Below are 11,915 nucleotides of genomic sequence, written 5' to 3'. Positions count from 1 at the left end.
TTTCCCTACTCAAGGCCAAATACCATTAAAATATAAGCAGGAAAAGTAAGATGTCCTAACAGCCATTTCAGGGGTCACTAAAAATAGATAGAATAATTTTGATTGGAAAAGACCTTTAAGATCATCAATTACAACTGTTAATCTAGCACAGTGCCAAGTCCACCACTAAACCAGGTCCCCCAGCACCACATCTACACATCTTTTAAATACCTCCAGGGATGGTGACTCTACCATTCCCCTGGGCAGCTTGTGCCAGAGCCTGATAACTCTTTCAGTAAAGACATATTTCCTAATATCCAATCTAAAGCTCTCTGGCACGACTTGAGGCTATTTCCTCTTGTTCTATTGCTTGAAAGTGTAGAGGGGCTACAGGCCACTTTATTTGGTGCAGACAATGAAATAATACTGATTCGACCCTGTAATTACATATTTTTTTTATTATTTTTTTTTTCTAAGTCAAGTTATAAACCAGCATCCAACACAGTATAGAAGTATGCAAGTCCTTGGTGTATGACAGCCCTGTAACAAAACCCAAGCAAAAATTTCAGTTATTAACTACTAGGCTTCATCAATTTAATGGAGTGTCTGCTTTCAATTGCCCTTCCTCTGGTGAAAGGTAATAGCTTTTAGCAACCTCATCATGCCATTTACCAGCAAATTACTTCTTTCCTTGCTGGCTTCTTCATGTCTTGTCTCATGTTTTACAGACCTAACACCAACACATATCAGCTGGCAGCCATCAGTAAATGCAAGGGCACACCATACTGACAGATATGCCAACACTGAGCTGACTGTAAGGCGAGGACAAGCCTTTGCTATCACGCTGTACTTCAACAGACCACAGCAGACTGGGGAGACCCTAGGATTTGTCACTGAAATAGGTAACACTCCCTTGGCTTAATCCACATGCTCACAGAACTGTAATCTTTATTCTTTGTAGTTCTCCCCTTATTCTATTTAGAGATGAAGTTGTTCTTCACATATTTTTAATGCTTTTTCTCCCTCAACATGCTCATTTCAAGAGTGAGGTTAATATTGACAAGAACACTCTGAAACAGAAACCAATTACACCTTCTTTCTGGCAGGACCATACCCCTCCGAATCTCATCGTACAAGGGCTGTATTTAACCTCTCTGAGGTGGGGGCAAGTGGCTGGAGTGCTGCCCAAGGGCCCAGCGAGTCTGGGTATATGAACTTCACAATATCCAGCCCAGCCAACGCTGTCATTGGGCGCTACAATCTCACCCTCCAAGTCACTTCAGGGAGCACAATCTTTTCCAGGTTCCTTGGGCAGTTTGTGTTACTCTTCAATCCTTGGTGTCCAGGTAGGTACCAATGCCTTTGCTCTTGAACATACCTGACCTGTTTGTTTTCATACTTTCATTGCTGGTCACCACCAGCAGCAATCTTGGCTATCTCTTCAGAAATTCACTTTTACTATATTAAAAAGCTACTGCCACCCCCCAACGCTGTTTTTATCCTAATGAAATATGCTATGTGGGGTGGTATCACAGATTCTTTTTTCAGGACTGAGCAGCTCACTTTCTCAGTAGACAAGGGCTGACAGACTTACTTAAGTGCATGTACTCCTCAGAACCTGAAGCAAGCACAAAGTAACACAACTGACTTGCACCTACATCAAAGCAAAACTGCTCTTGTAGATGCTAACCACAAAGACAACAGCTCAACTGACTCTACAAAAACTGACAGGGCTAGCCCAAAGATTGTCATCTCCCCATCTTTCATCATGGGTTTAAAAGTGACATCCCTTGCAACTCCATTTTTTTATTTCTGCAGCCTCAGCATGTTGCAGGAGAAATGCAAATCCCTAAACTCAGATTTTGCAAATATGCAAAGTAATTAGCCTTAAAATACTCCACTCGAGAGTTAAGGGAGCTCTTAGCCAGCCAAGCAACTAAACAGCTTATAAAATAAAAGGAACTATAATAATCTACTACTTTCTTCTGTGACCATGTTAGTCAAGGGCCACTAACAAATACATCAGAAGCTACTGAAGGAATGTACAATTAGCTACTAGAATTAAGAGTGCTAATCATTCATTAAATGAACAATCACACACTGCTTATCTATAGCTCACAAGTGAACACGTCCATGGTAAAGCTTTAGGGGATAAAAGGATACGCATGTTTGAGAATTTTGTAGAATGTCTTTTCCCCAGATGTCTGATAACTTGCCACTTGTTTCTGTGGCAAAGATTATATGAAGAAATTACTAGAAGTGTACGTTAGAAAGCATACTTACATATTGATTAAAAACTATAAATAGAAACCTACATCCTGATTGTTTCTCACTGTCAGGATAAAATTTGATTTCAGAATGAGAAGAGAGAATATATAACTTTTTTTTTCTATATTAAAAGGAACTAATTTAGTAGAGGATTAGGTGTATAGTCGCCTGTCTTCTATTACTGTCGAAAAAGAGGCCTATTGTGGCTGATTGCAGGTTTTTTTCTCCATGTGTATTGAAGATAACAGAAGGGATTGTTACCATTTAGGCATATTTGAATAATTTCTTGGTGTGTTGTGGGTTCGTCTTTTTTTTTTCTTTTAAACTAATGCTAATTTTGCTCTGAGTTGGTAGGATACTATTGTTACAAAAAAAGTAAGTATATTTATTACACAACTGGCTCTTGAACATTGTAACTGAGAGTATATAAACCTTAGAAAAAAATATGTTCTTCAAGAGATTAGAGAAGCACCTTTAGATTGCTCAGCATCATAAACTCACAGGGCTAGAAGTATCTTAGGAAGTTACCCAGTTCACCACAGTCCAGGGCCAGTTCAGTTTAGCTCTTAAGTAATTCTTGAATTGCTTCTTAATGATCAGCCATTAGGGAAGCTCCAGCACCTCTCCAGGCAACTCTTTTCTTGAAAACACTAGTATTTCCATTATTTATTTATTTATTCCTATTAACTAGCCAAATATCTTTTGCTTTTATTTCAACATATAACTTCTCATCCCACATATGACAGGCAGCAAAAACAGATTTGTGTTCCCCCTAGTCTTCACAAGAACTTCTGGATTTGATTACCATGTTTGCCCCATTCCTCATCTTCATTTTTTCCACTATGTTAAGTAATTCTGAGTAAATTCTTTTTTTTTTTTTTTTTTTTTTTTTATAAATTGTACTTCAGAAGCAATGAGCATTCTCAGTGCTCTTATCACTCTTCCCAGCTGGTCCACACCTTTTTTAAGGGCAGCACATGGAACTGCACACAGTGCTCCATGCCCATGCTGGCTTTTGAGCTTGGGAACCAGCAATGATGATAAGAAAAAAAAAAAAAGGATAGGCACTATAAGAACAGATTTGCATGCTGCAATATAATTTTTAAAGTAAATTATTCAGTCTTTTATTCACAGGAAGGGATGGGAAGTTCCTATAGGAAGGTAAAGAGAAACAGAAAATAAATAGAAAAGCTGATTTTTATATGTATTTTATGAAATCCTGAAGCTTTCAGAAAAAAAAAATAAAAAATATTACAAAATCAAACACAGAGCTAAGTTGATATGGCTACCTATAGAGAGATCAAAACAAAGATGTGTGGGAAGCCAATGCTTTCACAGCAGCTATATACTGTGCTGTAAACTAGGGAAACCAAGGAGTAATAGGGAAATCAGAAGCCTTGCAGGCTATCCTAACAGCATTCCTGATGGCTCTTTGGATCAGGCAAGGAGAGATCTTAATTTAAGAATCTTAAAACATGACAAGCATGACTGGGAAACAAAGAAAAGTGTCATCTGTGTGATTTTCTCAGATGTCTACTCTACTTCTAACTACTCTGAGAAGGCAGAAAAATTCATTGAGCTAGCCTGGACTTTTCTCCATCTTCCTCACAAAAACACAATGTACAGATAGGGGACATTTAAATAATGGACAAAGACTATACTAAAATTAGGGAGAAAAAAAGGAAAGTAACATTTATTCCCCCCTCTCCCCACACCCCTCGGCCAGATACAATAGCAGGTATTTTCACTGAACTGTACATGTTCCAAGAGCTGTAATGATGCATTTTCCAATGCATAGTTTTCCTCTTGCTAAATCAAGATACAAATATTTTTGAAAGGTTGCCAGTATTCTCATCTTAAAGTGAGAATTCTGATCTGAGAATATTCTCAGCATGTCCAACATGATTTTCAGGTGATGATGTCTACATGACTAATGAAAATGAGAGACAAGAATATGTTCTAAATGAAAATGGAATCATCTTTGTGGGCAATGCAAAGTACATTGAAGCAAGAGGATGGTACTATGGACAGGTAAGCTGTAAGGAATTAATCCGGACTCTTATTCAATGGCATTTTCTCTTAACATAGAATCACAGGGATTGGAAGGGACCTCTGAGGATCATCAAGTCCAAATTCCTTGCAGCAGGAACGTTGCTCTGGCAGCTATGCCTGCTTGTAAGAAAACTGAACAAACCTGGCTAGACTCACTCATGGATTGCTTACTGGGTACCTGATAGGACTTTGGCAAGAGAGATGGGTCAGCTCAGCCCTGCAGCTAGGACTGACTTGCACTTGAGCTTGAAGCTCATGGAGCAAGCATGGACCTCATCTGTGACCAAAGCATCCTTAGTACAAGTGACAACGTAGTTGAGTGGATCCAATACATTCACTGTTTTTCTAATGCTGTTACAATGGGCGAGAACTGACATTGGCATACAATGGTTTGGGTTGGAAGGAACCTTTAAAGATAATTTAGTCTGACCTCCCTGCAATGTGCAGGGACAACTTCAACTTGATCAGGTTGCTCAAAGTCCCATCCAAATCCACCTTGAATGCTTCCAGGAATGTAACTCTAGAGACTCTCCTAACTGCAGTCAGGATAAGCTTGGCAGTTTTAGTTTTACTGCAGTCATCTCTTCTGATGGCAGAAGGCATCCTGCCAGGTTTTTGCTTTGTTTAGTTAGCCCTGTCATTAGACATTACCACAGTGTGAACTGCACACTAGGAACTGCAGTAGAATCTCCCCTAATTCTGTTTGTGAAACTATTTTCTTAAAAATTTACCTCATCTGATCACAGTTTCAAGATCACCTTCTGAACATCTGTCTTACCATGCTTGATCTGAGCCTGTACTATCGTCAGGACCCAGCCATTGATGTATCCCGAAGAGGAGATCCCAAATATGTGGGCAGAGTAATCAGTTCTATGGTAAGAAATGGGCACCTTATTCTTAATTCCACATGCTTAAGCAGAAACCATTAGGTTATATCACTGTGACTCAGCCACCTGCACCTTAAGCAATATAATTAACTAGTTATGGAGCATTACACACCATTGATTTTGTACTTTCTATCCATTGGCCTATTTTTAGATCAATGGAAATGATAATGATAATGGAGTTCTCCTTGGAAAATGGCAAGGAAGTTTTCACTCACATGAGAATCCATCCAGATGGGATGGCAGTGTGGTAATCCTCCAGAAGTGGCGTCAGGACAACTACAAGCCTGTGCAGTATGGCCAGTGCTGGGTTTTTGCAGGTGTGATGTGTACAGGTAAGCTTTAAGAATAGAGGTCTGTGGTGAAACAGAGTCACTTGTGACCTCTGGCTTTATCAAAATGACAAAGCAATTAATTCTACAAGAGGAACAGTGCTCTGAAAGACTGAAAATGCTGAAGAATCACAAAAAAAAACCACTTAAATTTGTTTCTCAGCTATTTGCAATCTTTGAATTAATTCTGTGTGTGGTTTTTGTGTTATTGTGGTGTTTTTTTTGTTTTTTTTTAATATATTTCAGTTCTGAGGTGCTTGGGGATTCCAACTCGTTTGATTTCAAACTTTAATTCTGCCCATGATGTGGACAGAAACCTGAGTATTGATAAGTACTATGACAGCTCTGGAAAGAGTCTTAATATTGGCAAGGATTCTACATGGTAAATATAATTTTTTGCATCTCACTAATAATAGAGAGGATTTATGAGACAATAACATGAACACTAGTAGTACAAAAGCAACTGAGTGGATAAAAATTAATGCAAACGTCTAAATTAATACATGATATATCTATTTGGAAAGAAAACTTATTTTATGGTTTTGAGACATGTTACTCCAAACAACCAGACAAGCTAACTTTTTGCAGTTTCTGACCTCAAAGAAGTTGCAACTTTCTTTTAAAAAATCTAAACTTTTTACAAAGTATGCTTTCATTGCCAATGTATCATTAACTAAAGCTCTTGTGATTACTGATACCTAACAAGTCTTGTTCCTAATACTGCAGCTGTGTACCTTGCATGTTCTTAACTGGGTTACTGCTGCCATAACTGCCCCTCATCACACAGCTAAAGCCTGTGCTTCTCAGCTTGACCTGTCATCCTCTCTATTTAGATGGGACCCTCTCTGAGAAGTCTTCCAGCTCTCCTTTAGCTAGACCTTCCCTTTGTGAGAGCTGAAAGAGAGAACAACCCACTCTCCAGTGGTTGGACATTCTAGTCCAGTGCTGAAAACTGCAAATGATCCCTACTCATGAATCGAGGCCCCAAAATTTGAGTAGCCAAAGTAACATTATATTCTTTAAATAATACTCTTTTAGCCTTCAGTTGCCCTTCAGTTTTAAAGTCTCTACTCTGCAGCCACTTAACTTTTCAGAAAGTGAACTAACTAAGCCCAAGGGTGTATCATATAGCTCAAAGTCTCTGTGCACACTAGGCTTATGTCAAAAGTATCATCTTTACTTAGTCTGCTTCCTTTCACCTAGTGTATGAAGTTGAAGAATATGGAAAGTCTTTCACCTCCTCGCTCCCTTCAAAGTACTAGCCCGTGAAAAAGATTCATCCAAATCTTTTCTGGGTCATCCTGTGTGTGACCTACTTTTTACCCATCTTTCATGATACCCTTTCCTTTCAGAATTTGTGCAACTCATTACTGCTGGAACCTCTTGGGGGAGGGGGGGGGGGGAGACCTATAAAGAGTTTTTGAACAGGACAAAAGAGATTCATAGAGAATAAGATGACTAGCAACCTTTAAACCCAGTCATCTTTATGTAAAGATTAATTCAGACAGTGCTTAAATCTATGACTGCTAGAAATAGTACAGCACCTTAGGGAAAGGGTTATTCTATTCACATGCTGTTCTTACCTCTATTCTGAACCTCTGCTGCTGCACACTACTGTAGATGAACTATTTATGAGCATTTGATTGGTGCCAGTATAGCTATTTTAAGTTTGTTTAAATTAAGCATTTCCCACATCTGAAGGTTACTGAACCCTTTCACCAAGTATTGACTATATTGAAGGTTTAATTCTTTCACTATAGATCACACTACTCCCAAATGGAGCTGCTGACATCTGTCTTCTCTCCCTCCCCACCCTGAGGGCAAGGTCTGCACCTCAAAAGCAGGCAGCAAACCTATCCCTTAGAAGAGACAGTGAGCTGTGTAACATCTTATGGAATCTTTAAAAAACAAAATCCCCTACTCCTTTCACATTGGAAGCTTGTATGACTCTGTATTTCTATGCTTTCTAGACACTGTTCTTTGCCTCCAGGGACTACCACGTCTGGAATGAGAGCTGGTTCATTCGCCCAGACCTCGGAACACCATACAACGGGTGGCAGGTTTTAGATGCAACTCCACAAGAACAAAGCAGAGGTAACAGTGAAAATTCTTCGCATGACTTAACATTCCTTCTTCAAACTGAGCACAACTGATAAAGTTTGTTGGTTGTTTTGTTTGTTTGTTTTTTTCATGTTTTAGGATTATTTCAGTGTGGCCCTGCATCTGTCACGGCCATCAAAGAAGGAGATGTAGACTTGGATTACGACACCTTATTTGTGTACACAGAGGTGAATGCTGACTGCAACAGATGGATTGTATACAATGATGGAACTAAGAAAAGAGTTTATTGTGATACTGAAATAATTGGCAGATTTATCAGCACCAAAGCTGTAGATAGCAATTCCCGTGTGGATGTCACCTCTAACTACAAATATCCAGAAGGTAAAAGAATTATCATGAATTATCTCCTTGTTATTACAATTATGTCCTACTGAATTCTGGGTACTAGGATGGGTTGCATTTGAGCATCTCTCCCCTTAATTCAGAAAAGTTTTTCTGCCAGCATTCTCAGAATACTTTCTTAATACCGTGGGTATAATATTTCTGGTTTTGTGTAATTAGCTGTTTCCTTCGTAAAACACAATACAAACCACACTTTAGTTCCTTACACAGAAGTACAAAATGTGATATACACACAATATATACAGGGCTATTAAAATACATCTTACTATCCAAGTCTAACAAACCCTCAAGCTGTCATACCAAAAAGTCTTAAAACTGAGTCTATCCTGTATCACAAACTGCACAGGTCTGTACTATGGGAGGTTAAAGATCAGTAAGTACTAGTTTTCCAGCATATCTGTCAGAGGGAGTGCAGCAGCAATCAAACCACTAATCCAAAACCTTACATTTCAGTCCTCTAACACAAGACATCCACCTCCCATACAACCTCATGCTCAGTCTCTCTCAGCAAATAAGTTCTTTCTTGCTGTGTTCATTCCAACTCCTCATATTTCCTTTTGGAGAGTCCCTCACAACCTGTCCCCCCCCAGGACTCAGACTCCAACTCCCTCTCTGACTGTACAAATTCATGGAGTTAGATTTTCTTGTACTTCTGCCCTGACATCCAGCCATGGGTTGTTAGGTGTCTGCACTACCAGCAGACTCAGTCTCCACACCACTGGATTCTGGAAACAAAACTACTAGGAAGCAGAAAAGATATTAAGTGCCATTCATCCGTATTTAGTAAAAAAACGCAGCAGAGGAAAAGAACTGCAGAGCCATATGTTTGCAGGAAGAAGAATATCTGGTATTTATGCCTCTAGTGCAACCATATTTAATACAGATGCTGGTTCCCATCAGATTAGCAAAGTAACAGCACACTACTGCATGTTCAGACCCAAGAAAAATAAATCTTGCAACATAAACAAATACAAATGCATTCTACTTATTTTAGTGACTTACCTTACTACAGAACGTTTATTATTTTCCTGTGAAAACCTGAACAGAAGCCTAATAAAAATACATTTAACTTTTAGATATTGCAGGTTTCTGGGTGATGCAGAGCTGCCACCCTAGATCATTCCAAAAGCCTTTACAAAGCATAGGTGCAACAGCAACGAAAGACTGAATTTTACTTGGTTGTCTCCTTCAACCAGGTTCATCTGAGGAAAGACAAGTTTATAAAAAGGCCCTGGCCAAGATATTTGGATCAAACATCACAGAAGGACGCACAGAATCTCCAGATGAAAGGCCTTCAGAGACAATTAGAAACCCTGGGATCTCTGGAAAATTCAAGCTGGCTGAACCTCCAGTGTTTGGCAAAGACATTATCCTAATCTTAACTCTCAACAACCTAACTTCTGACCACAAGACTGTGAAGGTGGACATGAGTGCATCAACCGTCCTGTACACAAGGAGAGCAGTGACAGAGATCCTGAAGGCAACCACTTCTGTGGATCTTCGTTCCAAACAAGGTAACTCCTAATGTCTCTAAGGACCCTATATAGCCCCATTATTAGCCACATGAAGACAAGTGGAAGGAAGAAACATCAGTATCACGCCTATATCAGCCTTGTAGTGAATGTATCTGCTTGTTCTATCTCTTAATAGCACCATTTATGACTACAATATTTTTTTCCTCTGAAAACTTTCACTAGTTCAACCAGAAATTTAAGGTCTCATGAAACGTTCTACAGAAGGCTACATTTATACTATAGCTCCAGAAGCAACACAATATGTGTGTGAGTCTGTCTGTGGTGATTATTACACATATAGGAACATGCCATACTCTTTCAACAAAAACATCTGCACTGTGCTTTCTGGCACTCAACAGGCAACACTTTGGTAGAAATTACTTAAGACAAAGGTTGAAAGTTACAGCAAAACTCTCTCAGGGCAGGGTAGGGGGAGTCAAGGCTATTAAAACTATTAGAGAAATCTTTTTCATCCCCAGGGGCTACAAAATAAACATTTTTTCCATATGCAGCAGAAAAGTTGTAGGACTACAATAAGAACCTGACCAGATCACTTGAAAAGGCTGTGAAACTTGACCCAAGCTTTCTTCTTGACTGAGGTAAAACAAACAGGATATAAGGAAGGAACAGATAAAAGCGGTTATACCTCTAATTGTAAGAAATACAAAGGGACAGGAATCTAGTAAAATACAGACGAGCAGATTCCCTCAGTTTCAGGCCAAAATCCTCCCTTCAAAACTAAAAGGGTCAAATGAGTTCAAGTGGGAAAGGATCACAAGAGGAGGGAAATACACAACCAGTTTCACAAGAAAGAGAAACAGACTTAGCTGTCTTATCTTCTGTTTAATAATTTTAAAATCCTTCACAACAGCTCTCATTTCTTCAGCATTCTTTGAGAATGTAATGGTTCCTAAATATATGTTTGAATTCCAGGAAAAAACATCCGGGTAAAGATCCCTTATTCTTATTATGGAAAGTATCTGACGACTGACAAAAGGATCCAAGTCACTGCTTTGTGTGAAGTCATGCACATGCATGGGGTAAAGTTGCTGGTGGAGAAGACAATCATTTTAGAAGACACAAATATTATCATTAAGGTAAAAAATCCTCTCCTTTATGTCCTGAACAGATAAAGAACTAGAGAGTATTTGTGGAGCTCAGATCTGAAGATGAGAATTTGGGGACAAATGCATTAATTTAGGCTGCAATTTCAGATGTTGCTCTAAAATTCTGCCTCCCTAAGTTGAGAAAGTATGCATGTGAGAGACCAATTCTGAATCTTTGCCCCAATCTACCCTCTGTTCTTCAGAAGAGCTCCGTTACTTTCTTCCCAGCCACCTGCCACTGCTTTACGTTCACATAACTCGTTTTCATCTGTGTTCTAGGTACTGCCAAATGCTTGTGCTGCCTTTAAACAACTTTGTCTATTCCTAAAAAAAACAAACACTTAACCCTAGAGCCAGTTTATATTGTTTTAACACTTTGATCCTAATCAATTATGTGCCAAATAAAAGTCACTCAGCAATCCCAAGACCAAACAGGTTTAATGAGATGGGTCTGTATAGTCAGGGCTCTATTTCTCTGAAATTATGCACAAAATATTATATACAGGTTGACAACACTATTTAGCTAATCCAAATCCAGCTTCAAGTATCAGAAAAGGTACACCAAGCCTCAGCTAGATTTTACTGCTCTTACCAATGCCTCATTCATCCTCAAATGTGAGAGATGTTCGACTCCCAGCTCCACCAAAGTCTGACTGCAGAACAGCGAGTGACCAGCAATGTCCCTTTGCCATTTAGATCCCCCGGCACGTCGTGGTGAACAAAGCTGTCACTCTGGAGATCTCCTACGCCAACCCCCTCCCTGAGCCCGTCAGCCGCTGCGTGCTGATGGTGACTCTGATGAACCAGCAGGTCAAGATACAGTAAGTAAAAGATGTATCATTTACTCGGTGCTCCTAACACGACCAACGGCATCCCTACTTTCTCAGTACATAGAAATCATGGTTGAACGGTGTTTTTCAAATTTTTTATTTATGAAAATTAAAATGCCACCAAATACATATTGAGATATTACTATTTCTCAATAATTTTTGTACCATGTAGGAACTTCTTAAACTGCTCAAAGTTTTCCTCGCTGGTCTCTTGGTGGTCAGGGCCCCCCAGGAACCGGAGGGCAGAGCCGCTCTGCATCACCCCCACCCTCCAGGGGGGCAAAGGGGGGTAAGGAAGAGAGGCTTAAAGGCTGGAAATTAAGACTAGAAGCAGAAAAGGGCGGTAACACATGGGATGAGGGAAAAATATAGACAAGTATGTACAAACGTGTACAACGCCTGGCCTGGATGATGGCGGGGCCGGGCGAGGCCTGAGCTCCTCCTGCCCCCGGCGGGTCCGGACCCCGCCGGCAGCGGGAGCAGGAGC

General features: G+C 39.7%; 1 protein-coding gene across 1 annotated transcript in view; it reads left to right on the top strand.

Moving 5' to 3' along the window:
* Window positions 1–11,915, top strand: part of LOC104385576 (protein-glutamine gamma-glutamyltransferase E-like) — a 14,950-nt gene that overhangs the window by 1,344 nt on the left and 1,691 nt on the right. Inside the window, exons 2-12 of the mRNA XM_009994043.1 lie at window positions 708–881; window positions 1,086–1,325; window positions 4,160–4,278; window positions 5,046–5,174; window positions 5,338–5,518; window positions 5,762–5,897; window positions 7,506–7,609; window positions 7,715–7,957; window positions 9,175–9,492; window positions 10,426–10,589; window positions 11,295–11,419. Coding sequence (XP_009992345.1) covers window positions 708–881; window positions 1,086–1,325; window positions 4,160–4,278; window positions 5,046–5,174; window positions 5,338–5,518; window positions 5,762–5,897; window positions 7,506–7,609; window positions 7,715–7,957; window positions 9,175–9,492; window positions 10,426–10,589; window positions 11,295–11,419 — 1,933 coding nt within the window. The remainder of the gene's footprint in view (window positions 1–707; window positions 882–1,085; window positions 1,326–4,159; window positions 4,279–5,045; window positions 5,175–5,337; window positions 5,519–5,761; window positions 5,898–7,505; window positions 7,610–7,714; window positions 7,958–9,174; window positions 9,493–10,425; window positions 10,590–11,294; window positions 11,420–11,915) is intronic.

Source organism: Chaetura pelagica, unplaced genomic scaffold (genome assembly GCF_000747805.2).
Source record: "Chaetura pelagica isolate M959 unplaced genomic scaffold, ChaPel_1.0 scaffold493, whole genome shotgun sequence".
NCBI lineage: Eukaryota > Metazoa > Chordata > Aves > Apodiformes > Apodidae > Chaetura > Chaetura pelagica.
The sequence above is the reverse complement of the archived record's forward strand: the minus strand, read 5'-3'. Positions and strand labels throughout refer to the sequence as shown.